General features: G+C 38.1%; 1 protein-coding gene across 5 annotated transcripts; it reads left to right on the top strand.

Annotated features, from left to right (window-relative positions):
• Positions 1 to 69: 69 nt before the first annotated feature.
• Positions 70 to 25,663, top strand: UPF3A (UPF3A regulator of nonsense mediated mRNA decay). Of its 5 annotated transcripts, XM_064646447.1 has the most exons (12): positions 70 to 323; positions 2,512 to 2,618; positions 8,629 to 8,702; positions 9,150 to 9,156; positions 9,892 to 9,998; positions 11,984 to 12,082; positions 12,178 to 12,288; positions 15,643 to 15,698; positions 15,790 to 15,948; positions 17,784 to 17,944; positions 19,677 to 19,971; positions 22,928 to 23,232. In XM_064646447.1, the coding sequence occupies exons 1-12, from the start codon at positions 105 to 107 to the stop codon at positions 23,093 to 23,095; spliced, it is 1,563 nt and encodes a 520-aa protein (XP_064502517.1). In that variant the 5' UTR covers positions 70 to 104; the 3' UTR covers positions 23,096 to 23,232. The 5 variants fall into 5 exon arrangements, with proteins under 5 accessions (XP_064502517.1, XP_064502515.1, XP_064502514.1 ...); XM_064646445.1 differs by lacking the exons at positions 8,629 to 8,702; positions 9,150 to 9,156 and having other exon boundaries at positions 73 to 323; positions 19,677 to 19,915; positions 22,928 to 23,106; XM_064646444.1 differs by lacking the exons at positions 8,629 to 8,702; positions 9,150 to 9,156 and having other exon boundaries at positions 76 to 323; positions 19,677 to 19,751; positions 22,928 to 25,663.
• Positions 25,664 to 27,522: the final 1,859 nt, after the last annotated feature.

The raw sequence follows: 27,522 nt of genomic DNA, 5'->3' as shown, positions 1-27,522 counted from the left end.
CGCGGCTCCCCCGCTGAGGGGCTGGGGCGGGGGAGCCTCGCGAGATCCCGGCAGCGCTGCGGGCAGTTCTCGCGAGGTTTCGCCCGGGCTGCGGGCGCGGCTCCATGCGGTCGGAGCGGGGGCCGGGGTTGCTGTCAGGGCTGGGGTCGCTGCGGGGCGGCGGCCGTGACCAGCGGCCCATGGACACCCCCCCGCGCCGGGAGTCGCCGCGCCGCGACACAGACGCTCCGCCGAACCCCCCGCCGCCCTCCCCGCTACCGCCGCCGCTGCTTCACCCGGCGCCGGGTAAACTGCGGGAGGAGAAGAAAACGGCGCTGAGCAAAGTGAGGGGGCGCGCGGGGGGAGATGGGAGCGGGGCCTGCGGGGGGGAGCGGGGCGCAGGCAGCATCCCTGCTCCACAGACCGAGCCGGGTCGCAGCACAGTGGGGTGTTTAAAACGGGTGTTCATTCCTTGGAGTATTGTGAATCCCCAGGGTCAATGCTGAAAATCATTTCATCTTTAATTCTAAAGAAGTCAAAGCTAGCCATTGCTGTGGCAAAGCAGCTCCTGTTCTCTTCCTTGTCTTTATTCGAGCACTTTTCAAATAATACTTGCAGAGTATAACAGGCTGCCCAGGGAGATCGTGGAGTCTCCCTCGCCGGAGACATTCCAAACCTACCTGACCCGTTCCTGTGTCACCTACTCTGGGTGACCCTGCCTTGCCGGGGGGGTCGGATTGGATGATCTCCAGAGGTCCCTTTCAAACCTAAAAATTCAGTGATTCTGTGAGAAGTGTGAGATTGGATTTATTCCCTTTTTTTTTTTAATTGAAAACTGAAGCATTGAAAATCACTATAACTTAAAGATAAGTCAAGTTAAATTCAGGTATTAAAATATTCAAAAAATTAAAATAGATTACCTGAAGCCATTGATGGCCATTTTACTACTTTGTGTGCTGGCATCGTTCTACCAGAGGTTTCTATGCCGATTCCTTGTTCTTATTATTGGGCAGTTTACCTGAGTGTGGTGGGTGGACTCTGGGTGGCTGCCAGACCCCCAGCCAGCTGCTCTTGCACTCCTCCCTCCTACGTTCAGGGGAAGAAGATGATAAAAGAAACTCACAGGGCTGAGATAAAGGCGGGGAGATAATTTACAACGTGCCATCACAGCAAAAACAGACATGGGGGGACCTCATAGCAGCTTCCTACAGCTTCCTCATGAGGGGAGGTGGGATGGCAAGCACTGATCCCTTCTCTGTGGTGACTAGTGATAAGACCCAAGGGAATGGCCTGAAGCTGCATCAGGGAAGATTTAGATGCATATTAGGAAAAGGTTTTTCATCCAGAGGGTGGTTGGGCACTGGAACAGGCTCCCTAGGGAAGTAGTCACAGCACCAAGCCTGACAAAGTTCAAGAAGTGTTTGGACAATGCTCTTGGGCACATGGTGTGATTATGGGGGTTGCCCTGTGCAGGGCCAGGAGTTGGACTCAATGATCCTTGTGGGTCCCTTCCAACTCAGGATATTCTATGATTCTAACTTGCTGAAAATTAATTTAGTTCATTGCTAATTTTAAAAAAATAGAGTAGAATGGTGAGAAACAAAGATTAAAACTAAAACACCTTCCTTCCCCCTTTCTTCCCAGACGCTACCTCCTCTGCACCCAAGCAGTGCAGGAGGATGGGGAATGGGGATTTCAGACAGGTCATAATAGCTCCTGTCTGCTGCTCCTTTCTCCTCATGTTCTGTCCCTCCCGCATGGGGCCCTGACATGGGATACAGTGGGGTACAGTCCCTTCTGCATGCTGCAGTTGTTCATGACCTGCTGCAGCATGAGTCTCCTTTGTGGGCTGCAGTCCTTCAGGATAAACCTGCTCCAGTGTGGGCTTTTCTCCATGGGCTGCAGGTCCCTTCAGGGCATCTCCACCTGCTGTGGCATGGGGTCCTCCATGGACTGTGGGGGGACAGCATGCCTCACCATGATCTCCTGTGTGGGAATCTCTGCTTTGGCACTGGAACACCTCCTCCCCTCCTCCCTTCATTGCTGTCTGCAGGGCTCTTTCTCACACTTTTCCCCTCTTACTCTTCTGTCTCACCCACTGCTTTGCAGCCTTTTCTGCCCTTTCTTAAATACGCTTCCCAGAGTCACCACGTCTTGGCTGAGTGGCTCAGCTGTTCCCTGGGTTGAATCCACTGGAGCTGGCTGAAGCTGGCTGTGCCCAGCATGGGGCAGCCCCAGCATCCCCTCAGAGGCTGCTCTGGAGCCCCTACCAGGAGCACCTGGACACAGAGGGCACTAAAATACTGCTGCATTGAAAGAGATACTGCAAAAGTTTATGTAACCAATATCTAGTTTTTGGGGTTTTTAAATCCTTTATTATTGGCTAAATTGCAGTGGTTCTCAGGCTCTTCATCAGAATATGTCAGTCACCCTTCAGTTTTACAACGCTTGTAGAAACTGAGGGAACTTGTTCCATCCATTTCTACAGTATTTGGATCAAATATAAATCTCCATTTTCTTTTATATATGCAGGTGGTTATTCGAAGGCTTCCTCCTTGTCTAACCAAGGAACAACTTGAGGAACAGCTACATCCTCTACCTGCCCATGATTATTTTGAGTTTTGCACTGCTGATCCCAGGTGAGGATGAGCTGTTTCTGTAGGTTTTCAGGTGCTTAAAACCTAATTAAGGTATCCAGGCCATTACAAATCACGTTTTTTCCCTTTTTATTATGTTTGTTGGGTTACCTAAAATGTATTTGAAAAGTGGCTGCATATGCAGAGAGAGCATTCCTGGATGTTTCTTTTACACTGATGATTTTAAAACAGAAGGGCAAAATTCTGTGTTAAAATGGAAGGGCATAATTGAAATCCTGATGTTTCTTTTAACTTTCATTGATAAACTTCAACAGACTATTTTATTGGCTGTGAAGAAGATTCAGTCTAGGGCAAACAATCACAGAATGTTTTCATGAGTGCCATTTGAGCTTAGCTTCTTTGTATGCTTACATATTTTTGTATTTACTTCATTCATTTTTTCAAATAATCCAGTTTTATTAATTTTTATCTCATGCAAAAATAAAAAAATAGAGTTGTTGATTTACAATACATCAGAATTGCTGATATATTTATATAATTAATTCTGTATCACAGTGGTAAAATACAATTCCCTTTCAAATAAATCAATTTCCAGAAGAGAAGGAACTTAAACCACTAAAAAAGCAAAACACCATTTATGCTACATCTGCATGTGTTTTGAAAAACTAAAGTATAAGATCCATCTTCTTGTATCTTGTTGTGCGATGACTCACCCTCCACTCGCACCAGATTCTTTCCACTGACTGCAGAGGGATCCTGGATGTTTATTGCTGACCAACTTTTGAAGTTAAGGGTTCTTTCAGAGTCAGTTCCACAATCAAGGAGAAACAAATGTTTATTTAGCAAAACTATGACAGTTCCCAACCCACCTAAATAGTTGCACATTAGTGCAGCAACAAAATAGTAAGTGCTTCAGCTGTTCTGTTAAAACCACAAAGGATGTGAAGTTAGGAAAGAGGAGTATTAAGTCTGATTGAAAGTCTTTGTAGTTCCTTACATTTTTCTTCTGAACTTTGTCATCCATATTTTCAAATGGGTCTCTTTAAGGCTTCTGTCCCAGCTGTTCATTTGATAAGGGGAAAATATCAAAAGCAAACCAAAAATTCTCTGAAGAAGAGTGTCAGTTCTCAGTGTGTTTAGCTGCACAAATTCCAGGAAACAGTTGAAAAAATTACAATTTTAATTTTCCAGAAAAACTACTGGCATAAGAATTTAGGGCGTTGGCCACCTTAGAAAAGAGAAGGCACTGACAACAGCTGTGTATATAAAGTTTCATTTTCTCTCTTATGTGATGAAATCTGGAGTACTCAAAAATCTTGCTGTCCACTCGTTTGATTGCGTCTATGTTACGTTACCAATGAAAGATACTGTAGTTTTTCTCTTATGCTGTGTAATTTGTCATGTTATTCTCTTCTGCCTTCACAAATTTAAACTCACTAGAAAAAAGAATGTTTTCATATAAGTCTGAATTTTTCAACATGAACTGTTTCATAGTCACTTTTTTGTTTATCTTCTTAAAAAATGTGTTTTCATACAAAAGATGTATTTTTTCAGAATGGCTTTACCTTTATGAGGTTTGTATGGCTATAGGTTCTTTCAGCAAACTACACAGCTTAAATAGGCATTTCACTGCAGTTCTGCAGAGTGTTGGCTTGGCTGATTATTTGTCCTTTGCCTGGCCCAGGATCACCTTATATCATTTGTCCCCTTTGTTTTGATGCTGACACATGCCATGTACATCTGTTTATGATTCAACACTTTACATACTCACACAGTCTACAATACACAAGAAACATCCCAAAATTAAAAGTTAGAGACAAGATTAATGTAGCGAGTCTCAGTCTCCTCTTATCCAGCAGAGAACTCTTTTCTGAGTATAAAGCATTGTGTTGCAGTAATCTGTCATATTATGGACAGTTCACATGATTTCAGCAAACCCTCTGGATGTGTCTTCACGTCATTCCAGCTAACAGGAAGAGCTACAGGACAAGGTGGGCATGTGCTCTCTTTCACTGAATAGCTTTTTCCTAGATCCTGTACCACATGCATAGTGGCCAACCAATCCAGAGAATTCAGAGAACAAATAATAAACCCATGGGAAGATGAAAAGAAATTTCATGTCACCTAATGAGAATGATTTGGAGAAGCTACTCAGTGAAGAGGATCTGTTTATTGAAAAGATAAAGGGACAGACATGTTTTGGTGTGGAACCAGACAAATTTGCCTTAAGAGATGTAACATCTCAATTTAACCACATCCTGTGTAACTCCAGGTCACAGAAGTTTCTAAGAGCTCATTCATATTTCTGTACAGTCTTTTTTTTCCCACAACACTCTGTCAAACTGTAGAACTTGTCAGAATTTTATTCCACAAATGATGGATGTTGGAAAAGCTTCAGGAGCAGTTAGACAAATTCTTATTTAGACAAATATTTATCTATGAAAACCTGTTAAACACAGGATACAAGTTTGGTATTACAAAGTCCCTAGGCTGCAAATAACTGAAATTATGTATTGGGTGAAGTGCCAGTGTATACTTTCCCCTTTTTAATAAAATTTCTCTAAGCAACCTCTCTTAGTTGCTGTTGGAAAGAGAACTAGAGAGGTCTAACTGTAGCTGTTTCTTCATTTTTATTTCTAAGGTCATCTCACCTTAGAGGAGAAAACAGACAAGATAGGCATATCAACTCCAGTTTCTCTGTTATTGCAATCTTTATCTTCCTAATATCTCTCTAATATCTTTATATCATAAATGTTTAAGTTTACCACGTCCTGTTATAGACAAGCTGTAAAACGTATTAAAATTTCATGTGATTAATGTCATTAATAATGTATAATGCTTTTTCAGTTCCATCCATTTCAGTAAAATCATTTCAGAAAATTACTTGTGTTGTGTTTTGTTCATTTTTCAGATTCATCCAATTCACTGCATTACGTTTATTCTCTCTTACACATTGACATCAAAATACACACAAAACACTGTTTATAGTTGATAATAAAGACACTGCCTTCCTCACAGACTTTGTGCTCAGACTCCAAATATTAACTTTTTTTTCCAGATATTCTTTCTTTTTGTCCACTGGTAGATATTTCTGAGTCTTCTAAAACTTGAGTCAAGTGATTGAGCTCTGGCCCTGCAGGACCTCGGTCGTCCCTTGGGACTGGCACTGAGTGCTGGGAGTCATTAATAGTGTGAGGTTATAAAAGTAAAGAGATCTGAACAGGAGCTTGGCTTACATAAAAACTGGTCAAATAGTGCCATGCCATGTGTCACAGAGAGTGATAAAGCTTCTTGCAAAGCACACTCCTTTTCCCTCTGTAGGTTCTTCACATCATTTTGCTCAGGTTTATTTTAGGTATATAGCATTAACTCTGTAGGGTGGAGGTTTGCACCCAGGAACCACAGCATTGAAGGGGCAATGCTTTTAGAGCTTCAAGGGAACCACCACTACTGTGTTCTGGATGGAATAATTGACAGGCTTTGATTGGCACAATTCTGTAGTGTTCCTGCTTCTCTGCCAGGCAAATTGTGCTCATTAATAACTGTGAAAAGGAAAGACTGAGTTAATTTAAGATTATGTCAGTTGCATCCACTATGTGAGTGACCACAGAAGGTGATAACGATAAATGCCAGTGGATCTTAGCTTGACAAGGCCATGTAGATGATGACTTACCTCATCAATTGTTATATAAGTGAATGGAGGAGTTACTTGACACTCCAAAATTTAGAGGTAGGTATCTGTATGTTTATACACATGTAAGTATATATGTTTAAATACATATAACCACCATGATTTGTAAGTTGATAAGTAAGTCACTAAGATGTGATAGCTGTTTTTGTAGTTGCTGTTTATACTGTAGGTAACTATTCAAAATTGCTTTCCTGTGTACCAGTCTTTTTACACAACTGTGTTAAAAGATACTTTGTATAAGAAGTAAACAATACTAGAAAAAGGCTTAGAGAAATTATTGACTTAAATATTATAGAAATAAATGTAACCTAAAAGATTGAATACCCTTGAACACAGAGCAGAAAACAAAGAAAAAGTGTGCTGGACTGAAGAAGTGTGTACAGTCAGACTCATCTGGGCTGTTTCCATAGAGATTGCTCTAAGTGATGTCCCAGAGATGCCAGCATGTGCTGTGCATCTGTGCAGAACATTATACAGATGGAAAGCAGCATTATAGACAGCAAACATATGGCAAAATAGAACCAGCTGTCTGATTATAAAACTAAATTTCAGATCCTGAATGAAATTTATGCTGGTAGACACTTCAAGAAAGGAGGAGACACAGAGTGTTCAGTGGCCCTTCTGTAGAACTCGGCTGGAAGGCAAAATCCTGAAGAGCAAAAAAAGTATTTTAGCCAATAACTGCTGAATACAAAGAACAAAAGTAAAGCAGGAGTGTTTCTTCCTAGAAGAGGTCATTAGCCTCAGAGTGCCTGTGGCCCTCTGAAGAAGTTCTGTGCATTCTTTGCTGCATGGTCATGCTGGTGAGTTCTCGGTGGGTAGGTGAAGAGGAAATCCAGCATGGGGAGTGGCTGCTGGAAGTCGGGTGTCTGAAACCCGGAGCATATTCTGCATATTCTGTATGCAGGCCAGTGCTAAGTATTTTCGATTTGCTAGGTTTAGTTAGCATCCCACTTAGAATGTTAATTTTATGCACTTTTTTATTGCTGGGTAAGAAGTCTATGACAAGGGTGTGAAACACTCGGTGAGGTTTTTACACACTGAGCACTCTGACAACTAACTTGCACGCATATGCGAACCAATTCTCTACTTCCAGAGGTGGCTCCATCAGAGAAGGAACCTGCAATTGCTAAGCATTGTCTTAGCTCTGCTTCTGCCACCTTCTACCCTGATACACTGCAGCAATAATGGAGAGAGAGTTGTATTTTACTGTGCTGTGGTGCACATCAATATCCTGCTGTGCACATGCTTTTATATTTTTGTATGTTTCTGCTGATGCATATGAAGTTCTTGAAGATATTAATGTATAGCAATAACATTGGATCCCGTATTTGCAGGATATATGCTAAATCTCAGCTTTCCAGAGTCCCATTTATACATTTCAGACTGGTGTTTTCTTATTAATAAGTGCTTAATAACCATATCAAATGTTCCTCTGTTTTGAAAGATACCCACTTTGATTAGGCTGAAAAAACTGGAAAAATACATATGTTGCCAAAGCAGATAAAAGAGATGGTGTTGATATACCAACTAAAGGAAACAAAGAAGGAATAACTCTTGTGTTTTTTCAGTTTTGTTTCATTATAATTATGTGTCCAACCATAAGATTCTAAGTTACTACAGGAAAAAGAAAATCTAACTATATGATGAAGCTGTTCGCTGTGCACTGAGGCTGAGAAGTGCCTGAAAAATAATGCTGCCTCAAAATTCCTGGTTTTGTCTGGTGAACCTTCAGCACTTCAAGTACCAATTGTATCAATCTCTAATATCAGGCCTCGTTTAATTTAAACATCAAAGAATATGCAACATAAGCATAGTTCTGTTAATGTGATAGAGAAGGAAGTTTACTTCTTTCTGGGAGCTGCCAGTTATCAGAAAGTTCTTCACTGTTGCAGCCATTAGGCAGCACAGAGACATTTCCTCAAGCGCAGCTAAAGATTGACACAATAAAGTTCCCTCCTTTACTTACACTCCTATGCCTTTTTAAAATATATTTTTAACTGTATGTAATAATTATCAAAAGTGTTAAATTTCATCCTTTTTTTTTTCTTTGAAGCCAACGAGAAGGAAGTTGGCTTGCTACATCTGCTTTGCATCTTGGCAGTAGCTCCGCAGCCACTGTAGCATCTTTCAGCACTGGCCATGCCCTAGCAGACATTTTTGCAGTTACCTGCTTACAGTTCACTCTGTTCCCATCCTAGAATGTCAAAATAGGTATAAATTGATAAAATTGCTCTTCCTTAGAAATACAGAGTTTATCCTCTTCATGCTGTAGAAACAGTCTGTAGCTGGTTTTTGCAAAACATCTAAATGAAAAAAGCCCTCTAGTTTTTTTAAACATTTCTCCTGGCTGCAAACACAAATCAAACACAAATTTGGTGTGTTTATGAAATCATTGGTTATTGACAATGATTTGTCTCTTTGTGGTCTTTATGGTCTCCTTCTAATACTGGAAGTGGAATCCATATGGATGCATATTTTAAAAATAAAAAATTACTTGGCAACAGTGTTGCTTTGAGCTGCCACATGAAAAGATTCCTGTGAGCCAACCCATGATTTTGCTCTTTCTCACTTGTGAAATCTGATTCTGAAATGGCTATGGGATTGAAATACAGTTGCAGTTGTGTATGTTTATTGTCTCCTGCTGCTGGTGGTGAGTTGGTCTGAAGGCAGGCGCTGTATGACAACAGTATATGAGCAGAGGTATTTAAAGTTATGGGCTTATGTTAAGATTTGTTCAAAAACGTGATGTAACATGTAGCCATCATTAAGGCAGTTTAAGCCAAACTGTTTTGTATCACAGTTGCAGAGGTTTAAAGCATGTACAGGCCATGGCTCACAATAACTTAGCTGATGAGTGCTAATCCATTAAATTGCCTCAGTTTCATTGTGGTTATGGTGTGTCAGCCCTGAGGTGTTTATCAGGCACGTCAAATATTTACTCTTGGAGTGGGATCTATGCCACTTGATTCTATCATGAAGAATCAAAATTATTTTAAGTAAGTACCCATTTCCTTTGCTAGAAATTCTTTGGATTTTCAGAATAGCTGTTCTTCACAACTAGACATTGTGTGTATATTGATAACATGGGGATGATAGCACATGGAGTTTATTTATTTGTGTTTAATTCAGTGGATTATCTTGCCAAGTATTAGGCTATTTATTCTTTCTTAAAGGTGGACATATATTTAAATACAGTTGCAGCTTGGAAACTGCCCCTTCACTGTGGTCTTTTACTTACCTTTGCCTGTTTCACTGATAGAAGACTTTTTTTAGCATGCCCAAGAAGTTCCCCAAAACCACTGCTGTTACTCATGTCTCTGAAATCATGAAATATTCAAGTTTTAATCCTGCACAATTGGAAGTGTATGCTCTGGAAATTAGGGAGACAAAACAAACTAGAAATATTTGTTTCAGTTCAGAATAAATTTCACAGTTGCATACAGAACTCAGTTGTTAAGTTACTTTTTGTCATATATAGTTAGATACATACATGTAAAGACTGTTTAAGGTAGCAGTTTCTCAAAGAAGATGAGAATTAAAATGATATCCTTCTAGTTTTACCTTTTTCCTAGCCCTGAACAGAATAATAAATAACAGAAATAAACTTGTTTCTTGTTGCAGCCTTTATCCTCATCTCTACTCAAGAGCATACATTAACTTTAGAAATCCTGAGGACATCCTTCTTTTTAGAGATCGCTTTGATGGCTATGTCTTCATTGACAATAAAGGTTGGACTATTTGTAAGATATTAGGTGTACATATATATACATATACCATTTTAGAACATTATTTTACTTTTTGCTAATTATGCTTGCTTTTTTCCTCAATATGCAGTTAATTACATTAAAATATGTTAAAATTTAGCACTTGATAATAAAGTGCAAAATGTATTTGTCCATGCAGTCTTGCTTGTCTATGGTGTGCATGCTTTATGTGCATTCTTATACCTTAGGCAATACATTATCAAGATGCTATTAATTAGCTTGTGCAAGCTTCACAGTTCACCACAACAGGAACTGAACACATTGTGAGCGTGAATTGTTATGTCTTCAGTGTGTTTCTGTGAGATAAACTTATGCCACTTACTCCTGTTTTGTAAAAGCAAGAGGAAACCTTCAACATTTCGGTTGCCCACTTTTAAGACATGTCAAACTTGAATTTTTAGGGCCTTTGCAGACATCTTGAGTTGAGTTCCAAAAACAAGAACAACATAATTGATTGCCAGCTTTAAAATGTTCAATCTGCAAAAGTTTGCCCAGCAGTAGAGAAAGTCTGTAATGGTGTGGATAAACCCGGGTCTCCTATAGTAGTGTGAAACTGCCATTGACAAAAAGTGGGTCAGCAGAACTTTAGTAGTTCCCTGCCATACCTTGCCATACCTTCTGTAAAAAATTGCATAGGTTCTATAAAATAGGCTGAGATTTGTGGGTCTCTTAGATAGACATTGTTTATTCTGTACACTTGGTGTTGCAGTGGTCCTGTGAAAAGTAGTCCTGCCCACTCTTACTAGAGATTGATCTCTAAAGAAACTCTGTCAAATTTGTTAATTCCTCTTCAGCATTTCCTACCTGAAATATTTTATCTGCTTCTGACATCCATCAGATTTGGATTGTTTTTGTAGAGATGGAGAACAACACATTCCTCGCAGTGTGTGATTCCTGGATTTCAATTTCTGGATGTTTTAAGAAGAAAAACCAGAAAGATTTTTATGATTCTCCTAAGACTTGACTTTGCCTAAATTCAGCAGGTCTTTCAGTGTTATGCTGGAGTGAAGCCAGAATATTCAGTCCTGAATATTCTGGGAAATAAAAAAACTGACTTGGACACAGCTGGCCAGCTTGGCAGGATTGTTTGTGCAAATAAAGACCACAAGGTTTGATGACAGGTGCCCTCTGGTGAGACTTGTGGCGGCATTGCACTTATGAGGGTAAAAATGAAACAAGGATTAGCAGGTTCAATATGGTTAACAAATGTTCTGGCAGATTTAAGACAGATTTTCAGTGGACTTGAGCTAAGTGTAATCTTGAACCTGCTGGAAGTGGAAACCAGGTGAAATTCAAAAACTACACGCAGTTCTGACTCCAGTCCAAAGAAAAATCCAGTACTTAAAGCAGAATTCAAAGCAAAGAATCCTTGCCAACAAACACAGGCAGAAAGTTGCACAGTCCATCATAAGCAGAAAAAAAAGAAGTTTCACACAATTCTACATGCTGAGTTTTACTGTTCTGAAAGGAGATGGTATATTGTTTTATTGCATATTATCCAGCATTTATTTATTTTTTAAGCTTTTAGGCAACGAAGCTTTAGGAAACCACTCAGCAGTTTCAGATTAATTTCCCAGTAGGACTTAATTACTTGTCAGACTGAGATTTTGAGGTAAATTTTTCTAATCAATATCTGTGAATAATTAGAAGGAAATTAAAAATGATTATACAAGAATTTTATTGTATAACAATAATCTTCATTTTGACAGTCTTATTAGCATATCCAAAAATATTTAATGTTTTATATGTAATTAAAATATAAATTTATTTTGGTTTCAATGTAAAATACCTCTGTGTGTAACTTTTCATTAGAAGTTTAGTAGTTGTAGAAACAGTCACCTTTGATTTCAAGTAAGACTGCTCAATACGTTTCAAGAGTTTTGAAAATCTTACATGAATTTAGGGAATGTTTCTCCCCATCAGAATATTAAGGTTTGATCTCTTTTAAGGCTCGGAGTATCCTGCAGTGGTTGAATTTGCTCCATTCCAGAAGATTTCAAAAAAGAAGCTGAAGAAGAAAGATGCCAAAGCCGGGAGCATTGAAGATGGTAAACATATTTTCTTGGCATCACAGTAGAAAATATATTTCATTTCTGTTATGCATTGCAAAGTGTTAATATAATTCAAAAATTTTTCTTCACAGATCCAGAATATAAGAAATTTTTAGAGAGTTATTGTGCTGATGAAGAGAAAATCTGTGCCAATCCTGAGATTCTTTTGGGAGAGATTGAGGCCAAAACAAGGGAACTTATTGGTCTGTTTTCTTGATTTTTCTTATTATTGAGAGTATTAAATATCTTTATATTACCTGCTAGAACTGACCTGTTCAGTCTAACAGATTTAGATTACCACAGTTAAATTTTTGTTATCCAGCCAAGTAGTAGGGGTTTTTATCTGTTCTCTTAAGTCTCTGTGCCTGGAATGACTTGGCTTCACCTGAACTTTTGCATGTGCGGTGGCTTCAGAAATAGTTCCTCAATAATTCTGAATACTTACAGATGTATTAATAGATGAAAGATTTATTTTTAAAATATAAAATAGCTGGATACTTCAAAATTTATCCCTGATATTAGCTGCTTTTATTAAGAAACATGAAATGGTCTCTTTTTGTTCTCACGGTCAAAATTCTGGCAAAGCTCTGAAAGTAAGGCAACACTTTGTTTTTTGTATGCATGCAGCATGACTTTCACAGTCCCGTGGGGAATTTTAAGTAAGGTCAACACTGAAATCTTCAGTGCTGGTATGCAGCTTTCAGGATGACATGGAATATTGATGTGCTGTATCTTCAAGTGACAACATGCAGAACACTTAGTCTTTCCCTAGGTGTGACAATTGAGTAGGGAAAAAAAATGACCTTTGCTGTTATTTCTTTTGTGTAAAAGTAGACACCTCTTTTGATTAGAATTATAGAATAGGTTGGAAAAGACCTTTGAGAACATCAAGTGCAACCATTAACCCAGCACTGCCAAGTCCTAAACCATGTCCCCAGGTGCCACATCTACACATCTTCTAAATACCACCAGGATCAGTGACTCCACTGTTTCCCTGGGCAGCCTGTTTGAGTGCTTGACAATCTTTTCATGAAGAAGTTTTTCCTAATACCCAGTATAAACCTGCTCTGGTGCAACTTGAGGCCATTTCCTTTTGTCCTGTCACTTGTTACTGCTGTTTGAGAGTTAACTAGGGACATTTGGAATAGAGGAAATGGAAATGTTAGTAGTATGGACATTTAGATAATAAAACTTGTTTATTGCTGTTCTAGATAGGGAAGTTACACAACAATATTTGTTTACCCCAAATCTTCCCTAGTATTTGACAGAAAAGTAAAAGCAGTCAAAATCTTCTTAGAAATTTATGATTTCCAAAAAGTTTACAATTTCAAGAAAGATTTTTTAACTTTAAAATAATCTATCAGTGAAAATTACTAGTCTTGAGACTTGCAAATTTCAGAATAACAATATTGGCTAAAGGCAGATTTACATTAAGAATTTTAGTGTTTTGTTTCTGTTAAATCTCAGGGAATCAAATTAGTTGCTTTATTATTTCTGCCATTCAAAACTGTAACATGTTTATAGCAAAATTATGTAAGGGCTTAGTTGTGTGTCGAGTTGCAAAGGTGCTACTCCTACTGATGTCAATGAAGGACATGCCCAGGACTTCTCTGGCGAAGTTGGGCCTCATATGCTCAGCATTTCTCCATGTAGAGTTACTGTGAAGCAACATATTTTATGCATTATGTCAGATGGGTTAGCTGATCAGTTTCAGTGTGACAGAGAGATATAAAAGAGATTTTCTCAGTAACATTATGAAGATAAGCTCATTTTTCTGGCTTGTTTGTAGAGAACGAGATAAAATGTAAAAAGTTTTGCTGACGCAAAACTTCATTTAGCAATTTATTTTCTTCTAAAATTCTTTAAACATTTTAAGAAAATATTTCATATTTTTATTCATATTAAGGACCATAAATAAGATGGGTAAGAGTCAGGTTTGATAAACATTCTTTTTTTCCCTCCTCTATTGATAATACTCATCACAGTGCCTCTCTCCCCTGAACTTGAAGTTATACTTTCTCATTAAACCTCTTGCACCACAGCCTTAGTCATGACTAGAGTCAAGTTCTGGGCTCTCAGTGCAGCTTATCCTTTGCCCAGACCTTCCAGTTAAAATCTGTGATCTCTTTCAGCGTGTAGAAGTGCCCACAGGTAGACACTGCTCAGAGAGGGGCAGGAGAGAGAAGGCAAAGCTGCGGATCTGAGGGACTGGAAGGGAGGGTTCTGGGGGCCTAACACTTGTCAGAAAGTATAGGCATGTGAGGAGGGTGGGGCAGCATGGGAAGTCTAGGGATAGAGAGAGGAAAATGGCAAATCAACAATCTTTTTTGGTTGTTGCTTTTAAACATTGATATTTGGTAAAAATAAATACTGAATCCTATCAGCCTTCCTATCAGTCTATTCATAACTGCGTAAAAAAGTTTCCTTATTAATGAATGGGTTGCCTCCAGCATATTCCGACTTTCAAGGCAAAAAGATTTAAATGTTTTTGGAATATGAATTGTGTCCAGACTTTGGTTATGCCATTTCAAATTTGTTGAAAACTTTATTTTAATTTCTTCTTTTTTTTTCTTTTCTTTTTTTTCCTTTTTCTTCCAAATCCTGTCACGCATTCCAGTAGTGCAATTTTTTCCTGGTTTGAGGGAGAATCCTTAATGTAACTGTAGAGCAATTTCAAGTAGCAAGCATTTTCTATCCTGGGACACCTAAGACTGACAAAATTTGTTGTAACTATTCACAGCTCTAAGTACATGAATTCAAGTCTGAATTCAGTACTGACAGTCATAAATGCTGTATATGATGAAAAATTTGATGATGTTCTCCAATATTTTGTAGAATTGGGGGTTGGTTCAGGCGGGTGACTTGATTTTAGAGTGTGGAGACAGCTCTTTAACATAAGAATTGTTGTGTGATCCAGTAAATGAGACGTTTTATTTGTTATTTGGGAAGCCATAGTTTTATTGAATCTGCTGATACTTCGTTATGTAACCTGGGACAAACTACTTATCTCTTATTCCTCCTGTTTTTGCAAGGAGAGGGGAATGCTAAAGTCAGGTAAATGGAAATGTTATATGAGACTGAAAATGCTTCCTTCATCACGTACTTTGACATCTGTGATTGAAAAATGCTATATGAGATTACAGTAATATGGGCTGTTTGTGAACAACAATATAGCTAGGTTTTGATGTACAAAAGTAAAAAGTAGGAAAAGATGCTGAACACATTTCTTTCCTTTTTGGTGAAATAACCATTCTAAGTGAGAAAAGCCATTCTCTTGAACTGAAAAGATATGGTATAAAGATAGGATCTTTAATTAAACATTAAATAATCATGGAATTTATTTCTGTTGCTTCTAATGCTAACAGCAAAAAAAGCAACAAAGTGTTTCTAAAGCAGAATGATGGTAATGCTTTCAAAAATACATGAAACAAATAGGTTTATCCATGATTTAGCTCCCTTTCAGATAAAGCTAGAAAAAAGGGGGTTAGTACTAAAATAAAGAAATGAGTACATATTCTAGGAGTTGAACACTATATCACAAATTTTTTGTGTTTTAGCTAGAAGAACAACACCTCTTTTGGAATATATTAAAAATAGAAAATTAGAAAAGCAGGTACGTTCAGACTTTTGCCTGAAGTTCAACATTTATGTTTCACGTGGTTTTCCATTGGACAATTTACAATTAATCATTTTGAACTTTTCAGAGAATACGAGAAGAGAAAAGAGAAGAACGAAGGCGGAGAGAATTGGAGAAGAAACGTCTGCGGGAGGAAGAGAAGAGGAAGCGCAGAGAAGAAGAAAGACGTAAAAGGAAAGAAGTGGAGAAGCAAAGGAAAATTTCTGAAAAAGAAATAAGGATCAAGGTACCATAATAAAAAAAAGATTATTCTTCCTTTGAAATTATCCAGAAGTTCTTTGGTATCTCAGTGTTTATCTAGTGTACGACAGCACAGTGTGGAGGCACCAAACCAGTTTTGTCTGCAAGGGAGAGTACTGTAAAGTAAGTAGTGTTGTTTGAAAGTGTGACTAATGGCCCTAGGTACAGTGATGTGCTGGTGCAGTTACAGCAAGTAATTCAGATACCTTTGTACTGCTGCGTTCTGTGCCAGCATTACCTGACAACCGAGTTCTTCTGTGCTAACATGTTGGAAGATTATTGCAGGTTTTATCCCTGAACGGGCCATTCATTTGAGAGTTGGACTTGAGGATCCTTGTGGGTCCCTTCCAGCTCAGAATATCCTGTGATTCTGTGTTTCTGTGAAATATGGCTTTAAAAACTTTCTGTCATGTAAATCTCCGTCTGGCCACGTGTGCAGAGAGTTTTTTGTATTTATGCCAAGAACTGATGTATTTTAATAGTGTTAAATTATTTAATAGTATTAAAGCTTTAACCAAGTTATAACAAAGTCATGCTAACTTTAGGCTGCGCTGCCTTGCAAGAATATGAATGGATTTTAGTGACATCACTTAGGAGGATGTATCTTGTGCTATGACGTTGGAACCGGTAAAACTTTATTTGTATAAGATGACATAGATAAAAAGTATTCATCTGAACTAAATTTTGTAGTATTGGAAGAGCCTTATAGGCCATTTTGAAAAGGAAAATTGTATGAGTTTGTAGCGTAACGCAAGGACACACAGACCGACTCCTGATCTTGTGGTGCTGAGAAGCCACAGAACTGTGGACTCGTTTCCTCTTTTCTTCGTGGCAAACAATTTCCTTCACCTGAAAGTATAAAACCAGTAAATTCTGAAGGTGAATTACATATTTTTCATATTTAGGCACAAAGAAAATCACTCTAGAAGTTCAGAAGAAAAGGGACTTAATCCTTAAAATATATTACCCAAAATTGGTTGTCCAAAAAAACCTGTATATATGACATATCAGGGGTGATGTGATCTCGAAAGCTAGTTCTGTCTCTGAAAGAAAAGAAGTTTTAAATAGTAGAGAAGAATAACCAGTGCTTGTTTCAGAAAATCTGGTGGCTTGAAAAGACTGAGGAGATGTTCTGCTTAGTCCTGATAATAGGGTAATAGTTTGAGACAGTTGGTCCTTCTGTAAAGATTGTTCCTGTAATGCTAGACACTGCTCAAGCCCTGTGTGGGTTATTTTGAAAGGAAAAGACTTCTTGAAAATCCTTATCTTCTAGGTGAAAATGTAATGAGATCTTTTCTGCTAGTATCATAATTTTTTACTCGGTCTGTATTTGTGTCAGGGTGTACTAAGCACCTACTTCTATGTGCCAGTCTATCCCAAGTAATTCATGTGACATACATTTTATATATAATATTTCAAGGAGTGAAGTATTAATCCTGCTCTTTGTAGTATTGTAGAGATTCTGCTTCTTATTTTGTTGGCAATGACACTGAGCTCTGTTACATGATTTTTAAGAAACCTTAGACCATAATAATGTCTTTATATATAAAACTCAGGAGAGAAGAGTAGGTAAGTGCTCTCTTTAGTATTCTCAGCATATTTATAAGTGTGCAATTGAATGCCTGTCAATGACTGTACTCCTTAGCAAAAGTAAACTGCCCTTTCTAAATAACTTTTAAATTTTATACTTTGTAAAATACGTTCCTAGTATTTAAATATCTCCAATCTTAGCAGGTTACTGATATATTTAATACTTGTTAAAATGTCTATTACAACAGAGGAGAATAATTTTACATCATAATACAAACAAATATCTCTTAGCTTCTCAAGAAACCTGAAAAAGGAGATGAACTGGCCAGTGAAAAGCACAAAGAAAAAGGTGAAGAAGCTGACATTGAGGAAAACAAATGGGATAAATCACCTGTATCTGGGAGTATAAAATCCAAGACTTTGGAGAGTTCACTAAAAGAACTTAAGGAAAAGTAAGTAATATTTGTATTTTATAATTGAATTTAGATCATAAATGCTTTGATCTCAAGGCTTAAATATAAATGGTGCATTGACAACATATTCTATCCCCAGAGAACTGATTTTATTTGCAGCTCCTACACTTTCTCTTCTACCTATACTTTGTATTTGCTTATCCCACCATTTCCACTCTTGCTTGCCTGTTCACTATGACTGAATTTTAGGAAGCTACTTTAACCACTCTTGAACTGGAGTTTGTGTTCCTATCACTTGCCTACCTCCAGGTGCATCCATTCCTTCCTCACTCATAGTAACAGGCAAGGGAAGAGACAAGTACCAAGCAATGCTACACCAACAAATCAAGGGGGTCTTTTTGACTTTTTGGAAGGTCACGCCCTGACCCTTGCTAGGACTAAGAGTTAGTGTCTAGAATAGCATATTAAACATGAAACAAAGCAACTCACAACCACATACCCCTTGAGAACTAACATAGTATTTTATATATATGTATCTAGGCTACAGATACAGTATTTCTGTAATTCTGATTGATTCAGATGTCTGTGACAGCTGGGACATTGCTTCCACTTGGTGACTGTGTTATGCTGACACGAGCTCAGTCTGCTGAAATAGTGAATAACTTACCTCTCATTCAGGTTTTGTTGTGACCTCCAGCACTTCCTGAGATGGGGCCCCTGTCTTAGCAGTCCCACCAATGCCTAAGTTCATGGCAGATGCTAACAATTTTCACAGTTCTGTTAGTTAAAAAATAAAAAAGGTGATATAGAAAGATACACTTCTATTGATATTAAATAATTCTAAATAAGAAGCATATCACTATTTGATCACTACACCATTAGAAAATCTCCATCTTCAAGTAACTTACTTTTTCAGTTCTTTCAGTTTATTTTAAGTATCTATACATATGTAATATATAAAAAGAACTGCCTGTATTTATTCCTTTTAAAGTTCAACCTATTCTGTAATCTTTCTTAATTATTTGCAGTTTGGCTGTATGAGAGAAGCACCTGCTTGCTGAACTGGAACAATGAAGTGAATAAGAAAGCTGGGAATTTTATCAGACAGGATGAATGTTACAGATAGTCTTTATAATATAAACCCATTGCAGCATAGCAGAAATCGAGTATTATGTTGTAGTAATGTAATGGTCTTTTGCCTAAATAAGATATGCAAAGGCAGGCTAGATTACTTGGAGACACAATAATCAAAAGCCTAGAACATAAGTATCCATTTTCACAAATGTCTTCTGCAAGTTGCAATGTCAGTGAATAATTGTTAAGAGTCATAAAACTTTACAAATTGATACATGATACCTGAACAATTCCTTCCACCCTTGAATGTTCCTGTTCAGGGGATTACTTATATGCATGACTCACCTCAAGACCAGGCCACAAGAGCTAATAATGCAGCATGGAACTATTGATAGGATTTCAGAGAGGGATAGAAAGTGAATAATGGACCTCCCACAATAGTTGCACAAAGTCTGATTTTGCTTGCAAAGCTTTGTCTGCTATTCTGAACCGAATGCATGGTCAAGGGCTGGACATCCATGGTTGAGACATTGAGCAAAATTGCATATAACCCCTTTCTAATGAGAAGAAAGCAACCTTGCCATATAACATGTCTACTTACTGTTAAAGTCAAAGGCAGGCTTTGTATTGTCTCCTTCAGCAGCTTCTTTTTACTGTTAATTGCTTGGACTTTCTTTCTTTTTATGCATACTCTTAGGTCACAAAATGATAGTGACAAAGAGCAAAGAGATTTGGAGAGAAGATTTCGAGAAAAAGAACCTGAAAGACAAAGGTATCGATTGGATGATGGCAGAAAGCATAGAACTCACTATGAGTTTGACAAGTTTATGAGAAGGAATGAAGAAGATCTGAAATGGGGGAAAGGATACAGCCAAGACAGAGGAAAGAAAGGGAACTACAACTACAGCTTCACTGTGGAGGCAGTAGACAAACTGGGTAAAGAGGACAAGTGTGATGACATGGCATCCAAAAAGGAGCGCATAAGAAATAAGGTTCTTTTATTCATTTAGGATAATCTTTCATTAGTTAAATATGCTTCAAGATCACAGGTTTTAACTTTTGCAAACTCAGCATGATAATGCTTTTTCAGGAGGAAATCCTTTATCTCATTTTTAGTAAAACCCAGACTTCATTCTGGGTTGTTGTCAGAGGACAACACTTAAAATAAGTTAAGGTTACAGGTCTGTGCTCATTCATATTCACAATATATAGGCGACTTTCTGTCTTCCTTTCAACCCTATCAGTTTTAGAACACTATTCTTGGAGCCTTGCATTTTATAAATGTATTAAAAATTGTTACACTTCTGATCTGTAATGAAATTTAAAAACTGTGGCATATTAGTCTTTTAAAAATGTACTTCCTTTTCCCAGCTCATAAAGAAATTATATTATGGATTTGCCAGGCATTGCTTGGTAGAGCAACTATAAGGACTTACATAGCTAATTCAGAGACCATTGTATTTAGAGGGTGTAAATGAGTGAATTCTTCAGTATTGCATACCTGCCAGTAGGAAAAGGCTGTCATTTCATTTGGATAAATTTATCCTCATAGCTGTTGTCAGGGAAAGAGCAGATGCAAAAACAGTGCCAGCAGGACCTGTAGCAGGGTTTGTAGTAGAGCTGTCCCTTATTGTCTCCCAGACATATGGGCATCGTTTTTTCTCAGGCTGTCCGATTTCATGGATGTGCCAGAGTCTTTTCAGGGTGTGGCTCTCCTTGTGACCCTCATTCACTCTCCCTTGTGATCCTGGATTTTCCACAAAAGATGACTGAAACACTGTTTCGGGTAGAAATTTATTCTGCATGTGAAACTCTTCTTTCAAACCAGGTGACTGATGTGTGATGTGGGCTAAGGCTGGCAAGATTAGACTGGTCATGTGCAGAATGAGTCTGTATGGAGTGTGCACAGAGCAAGTCCAAGTGGACTCACTGTATGTGTGAGGAAGTCACCTGGTGCAAACACAGACAGCCTGGTGCACCTCGCTCTTTGTTTATGCAAAAGTCAGCTGGGCAGGATGGGTGAACTTTATCTGCATATCCACATTAGCTACTTTCCACATACATCAGTGGCTCAAACTGCAAAAAATGGCTAATTCAGAAACAGGGAGATGGGAAAAACAGTCTTCCTCATGCTTGCCATGGTGTTTTTGAAATCTGGCAAATTAATCTGCAACCTTGGAACTGGGTGGTGGGTCTTGGGGGCCTTTTGGCAAGAGTTAAGAAGCTGCCCGCTATTTATTTTTTTGCATCACACTTCTGGTACCTCGCTGAGTCTCTGGATTAGTCCACACTTCAAGTTCTAGATTTGTTCCCTAAAAAAAATAAGCACTATCAGTAAAATATGTTGCGGTCTGCTGACCTTTTTCCTTAGGATGTTTATCACCTAGGTAAGATTAGGGGATTAGTTGTAAAGTTTAGTTGTAAACCTTAGTTTTACAACTTAGGTATAGAATTGACAATGCCAACACAAATTTTCAGTCAGAGATTGAGCTTCTTTCTGAAGTTTGTAAGAACTAATTAGTAAATGAGAAATGTCCAGTGTAAGTAACATTGTGCCATCTTTCCTGCAAACTGTGGGTTATGGAGTCTGTGGTAAGAAAAGTGGTTTGGGCCCTTTATCATAAACTTTCTAATGGGCACTGCTTGTCAGAGGATCTAGTTTTATGCAGCTGTTTGTGATATAGAAAGGTATATGTTACCCATTTTATACCACACTACAATGCATTAACTAGAATGATCTGGTTGTAAAGCCCAATAGTGAATCTTGACATCTGGTTTAAAGAGGAGAAAAAAAGTTGAGCAAAAAAGACAAAGGTGAAGGAAAAAGAAAGGAAAAGGGAAAATGCATACTGTGAATGAGAAAAAAGAATGAAAGAACAAAAGACCAGAATGACTTCAAATTATGATGGCAGTTGGAAATTAGTATAGTTTAATGTAGGAAAATTTCAGTGCCCTGCCACTGTCTTCAAATAGGCTGTTTGCTAAACTTAACATGAGTCTTTGATCAAAAAGCTCAGGTTTTGGTGAGCTTTCAGTTGCTTCATAACATTAAAAATTGGTATTTGTGAGAGTAAAATACTCTTAATAGTAAAAGACTTCTTAAGCAGAGTTTCTAAACAGTATGTTTCAAGAATAAAAAGTAATCTCAAGAGCTATGAAGTATCACCATTTGCAGGTTTGAAGTGTCTTTTCCTTGTAAACTGGCTCCTTCTTCTGTTTTCAGCATGTGCATGATTGGGTCACTCACAGAATCTGCCCATGCTCAAATTTTACTTACTTTGTTTATGAATATACTTTGTGCATGAATTCCCTGCTCTCATAGTCAGTATGGGAAGGCATGATGAAGTAGGGCAATAACTATGCAATTTTTATTTTGATGTGTATAATTCAAATGTGCATTGCATGTTTAAATTGTGCTAATACTTGATGATCAGTTGAGGATAATTTTTTAGCTGATGCCTGCTAAATTGTTCTCTGGCTTATCTTGGGCTTTTATGCTTATATTTAATATTTGGCATTGTCACGGGTGAGAGGGCTCTCCTGCCACAGTCATTCATCTGCAGAGTTGCAAGTGCACAGGCTATTGTTGTTCTCAGTTGATGTTAGTGAAAGTAGCAACATTTTTCTTGTTTTACCTGTAATACCATGTTTCATAATTGTGTGCAGTATTTCTTCTTGTTTATGTCAAATGTATTATAGGATCTTTAATTTTTACAGCTTTCTTCATTTATTCAAAATGCTTGGTTCCCAAGAATAGTGTTATAAAACAACATAAATACCGAATACTCAGTCAATTTTCATTACACTCCATTTTTTCGTGGGTCTTATGAATTGTAAAGTAATTTAACACAAAATCTACTTTCTTCATAAAGATTCAAAACTTTAAAATCCCACATATGTGTCTCACATGGGTTTCTCAGAGCATTAACCACATCTCCTTCCTTCTAGGATCGCCCAGCCATGCAGTTATACCAGCCAGGAGCTCGCATCCGAACACATGTGGGACCTACAAGTAAAACCTATGACTGCAGTGAGAAATCTTTTGAAGATGCTCTTGATAAAAAGTATGAGGCAGATAATTCAGCTGGAGCTGAGAAGACTGAAGAAGGAGAATAAAACAAGCTGGAGGAAAGTCTTGTGGAAAGGGATGAATTTAAGGTTCAGTGTCATGACAAAAAAATCCATTGGGCTGTTTCAGAACTTCACAGGCAATTGCACCAACAAAATTATAATAGCTCTGCCTCTTACTTTCTGTAAAATAAAGGGAAGAGTGACTGGAAATATATAAAATATCTTACAGCAAAGGAATATTGTTGCGTTTTTACAAAAAGCAGCACAAACGCTATTTGCCTAATTTAAAAGCAGTTCAAATATTTTATTATATTTACCTTGAAATAGAAAACCTCTAACAGTTTTAAAGGAGTATTTATATAAGACTTTACATAAGCTATTTCACCTTTTCAGCTCTAAAGAAATGAAATGTAAATTTGCATCAGTTTGAAATCTGAGGCACTTTAAATGTTTTTGGTGCATGACATGAGGGTCACAGGACCCCTTCCTGCAAAGAGCAGCAGCAGGGGCTGCTGCAGGGAGTTGTGGTCGGACTCAGTGTGACTGGCCCTGGGAGGAAGCTCTGGAGCCAGTGGTGTTGGCAGGATAAGGCCCACAGTTTGCACAGCTGTGAGGAATGACCATTGGTATCTGTACCTCATTGTGTTTACATTGTTTTTGAATTAACTCTAGCGTCAGATAAGTGTTAGTAAAGTATGTTGTTAGAGACTTTGTCATTTTCTGAGCCACTTTTGCCTTTTAGTTTTTAATCGATTTCTTGTGCTTAAAATAGAAGAAAGCTAACGCAAACCTCAGCACTGGTTTTAATGAATTAGCTGTTTTTTATGGTTTTGACAATGGCTTTTGAAAAAAAAAAAAGTGGTTGTACAGTGATGATATTTTATATGCTAATGTTTCATATAAGTTGCAGTTACAGGATTTGAAAAATGAACATTCTGCAGTTCTATTTGTTAAAAAATTAAACACACATGGATGTCAATTGTGCCCTACCATTTTGTAAGATCTAGGACAAATTCTGCCCTCTGGTGCAGGCACGTGTACATATATACATATATGTATATGTGTGTGTGTATGTATATCTTCTATTGGTTTCAATGATAGCCTTGTGTTTATGGAAAGGCAGAATACATTCCATTTGCCTTTCATGGCTGAAAATTTCTCAGTTGTCTAAAACTGAGACCTGCATTATCCCTGAAGTTAAATAGTAAGATACTAATTTATTTTTTCATCTTCTTTGAACATTTTACTAGTAAGCGTAACATCTAGTTGTTCTAGACTGAAAAATTATTTATTGTATTTTCCCAGATACTAAACATTAAATAGAATAAAAGAAAAAAGATTTTGACTATGATTTTGAGATGCAATATTCAGCTATTTTTTCATCTGTTAATCCAGAAAAATTAAGTAAGATGTTATTATGCTGCTTTGTATCCTTCAGAAGCAGATAAAAATATGGTTAAGAAGAATTTTAATATCAAGCTACGTAAGTGAGCTGCCAAAATTACTTCAAGATTAAGTAAAACTGCTGCTAGAGAATCATTTGGGTTTAGTTTCATCTCAATTAAGGAACTCTTGGGACAACTTATCTTATTCAGCAGATACTGGCGTCTATTCCTTCCACATCCTGGGGGGAGGGAGGCAGTAGAAAGTACTGGCCACGACAGCAGGATCTGACCATTTCTATAGCCAACTAACACTTGTATGGCCAACTGACGCGTGCCACAAGCAGGTCAGGAGAGGTGGGAACAGCAAGGCAGCCCGGGGACACCAGGCGTCCAGGGTGCACGGGAGCGCTGCCCGCAGGCTCTCTGCTAAAGTGTGACCCCGAGTGGAAAAGAAATGCATCCTGCCAACAGAGGAAACGCCGTCGCTGAGCTTCCCCTCTCTGTGCTGATGGCCGTCTCGGGCAGTGCCAGCAGGACCTGTGGGAGCAGGGATCGGCTTTGGGATGGGAGCTGCCAGCAGTATCTTCAGGGAAGACTGCCTGCTAGAATCGAGCATGTATCTCATGGTAATTCTGCAAAATACAATGACTAAAAAATCAGAACACATTTCTAAGTCCGCGGTCCAATCTCACCTGCTCAGGAATGCAGCAGGGCCTGAGCCTGCTTCCCTTGCTGGGGCAGCTGAGCAGGAGGAGCTGCCACCTGCTCTGTGCTCACTCGTTCCTTTATGCTTCTCCCGAAGACAACAAATAAATGCAGGCTCACAGCCTGCCTTTGTTCGAACTCAGCGTGCTGTGAGAGCTTCATTGCCACAATAGTAACTTTGTTTTGCAAATTCAGCTTAGCTGAGAGACAGCATCCCCACGGAATGGGAATTGTATCTGATTACATCACAGCTGACTTTGGTGCCATCTGTTTTTCTTGCCTTTAAAATACAATGTTCTACATTTAATAATTAAAAAATTTAAAAGATTGTCTTCTACATTTAATATTGCCCACTCGATAGCTTCACTGAATTTCTGTTGTCCTGTTTCTTGTTGAGTCCCAAAGTGTGACATTTAGGAATATAGAAATCACCCTGTCTGTCAAATGGAGATTGGGCTCCGTTCTGTTGGGGAAACTGATTTGGAATGTCAATATTCAGTAAATAAACCTGCATTTGTGCCTGGTGCAGTTTTAAATAGAAGCTTATTCAATTCCAAAACATTGTAATGACATCACATTCAGTTTTCAAATACATTCTATCGCTTCTTTTCATTTAAAACCAAATGGCTGTAAGTTGTTTTTGGAGAGTCTTTAGAGGTCAATGGCTCATCTCACCAGCCATGGTTAAGCTAACACTGCTTTTCCTGGAGTTTCTCTGCCGGCCTCTACTTGCAGCATTAGTCCTGAACAGCCCAAACAAAAGCCTGAAATATTAACAGGACAAAACCCACTTACTATGCACAAAATTATATTGAACATCAGAATAAAACATGCTTAAAAAGGAAAAAAAGTACTTCCCTCCCCAAACCTGATGGAATGTTAAAAATCAGTGGGAAATATGATTTGTGAGTTGGGTGGTGCTGTTTGAGTCTTCAGTGATGAGAGGAGAAACTTAAAATTCTCAAGTTATTTTTATTCATATTATAATGGTTTCATTTGAAAGAAAGAATATGTGAAACAAATGGGAAACCTATTGAGTCTTATCTGATCATTTCCAAGCGACTTAAAGGCATGCACTCTGTCTTCCCTACATCCACTTGGGCTTTTCATTGAAGTTCTTCTTGAAGACTGAAAATGTCATCTTCTTATTACCAAGTGCTTGTTTCTCTCTTAACAGTTTAACTCTCCCAAACCTCTTCACTGCTACATAACTAAAAAATAAATATTTTCGAGATATATTTTGTGGTGTACACTTCATTAGGCCACATTCCAATCTCCTGAACATGTCCCATTTGCATATCTCATCTACAATTAGGAAAATACTATCAAAGGGTCGTTACTGTTACATATATAAATATGGTATTTTGATTTAAATTGACACAAACACAGAAGACATTGGACTGCAGTGTTCTTTGCTCAATTACAACTAGCAGCCTTGATTAGGGAAAAAATAAATACTCTCTGAGAGAGAGTAAAGACTAACTTCAGAGGGGTCTTATATGCTAGTACAAAAATGGCAGATTGACTCATGGTCCATGCAAGATCCATAAACACCTCCCAGCATGTGCAGAAGGCAGGAGATATAAAAACATGCAGAAATTGAAGGTTCTTTTTTCTCCTTTTCTTTAAAAATGTTTATATATTCAAAAGTGAAATATGAATCTTCTGCATAAAACTTGAAGGTGGGATTTTTTGGGGTCTTACAGCATCAAGGGCCTGGCCTGTTACTACTGATCTGTGCCCAGGTCTCTGTGTTGTGCTGCTTTCCAACTCTGTTATGCAGAAATGCAGATGGTTCTACTGAATGAAACTGAAGTTCCACCCCACATTGTTTCTTAACAGTGAACTTGAATATGGGCACTGATACCCGACATTATCTGCTGGAAGTTCTTGCATGTTTTTGTCTGCTGTTGAAGGTCAGCAGCATCCAGAAACAAGAGTATGTGTATAATTATGTTCTAAGGCATTCAGACAAGAAAATCGGGATATCAAAGGAAAAATGGAAACACTTCCAAAGCTGAATACACTCAGTGTTGTTTCCTTAACTTATAATACTATTCTACAATACAAACATTAAAGTTGATTGTGTATTGAAAACTTTTAAGTTCCTTAGTTAAAGATCAAATAGGGAGGAGGAAAACACTTGGGAATACGTTACATAAGGTAGAAATGTGTTCAGGAGTATTTAAGACATACTGCCAATGAATTGTGAGCTCTCCATAGCTACCATGTTAGGTAACAGGTTTGTTGCTCTATTAGTTACAGTCACTAGCACATAATAAGAAGAAAAAAGGCAATTTCAGAAAGTAATTTAGAGACCTAAGGGAAAGAATTAAATGAAACAAAATAGCTGTCTTGTATGATTATACTCCATGCCTTCAA

The sequence above is a fragment of the Pseudopipra pipra genome, chromosome 2 (genome assembly GCF_036250125.1).
Source record: "Pseudopipra pipra isolate bDixPip1 chromosome 2, bDixPip1.hap1, whole genome shotgun sequence".
NCBI classification, from domain to species: Eukaryota; Metazoa; Chordata; class Aves; order Passeriformes; family Pipridae; genus Pseudopipra; species Pseudopipra pipra.
Note: the sequence above shows the minus strand (reverse complement) of the source record. Positions and strands in the feature narration are given on the sequence as shown.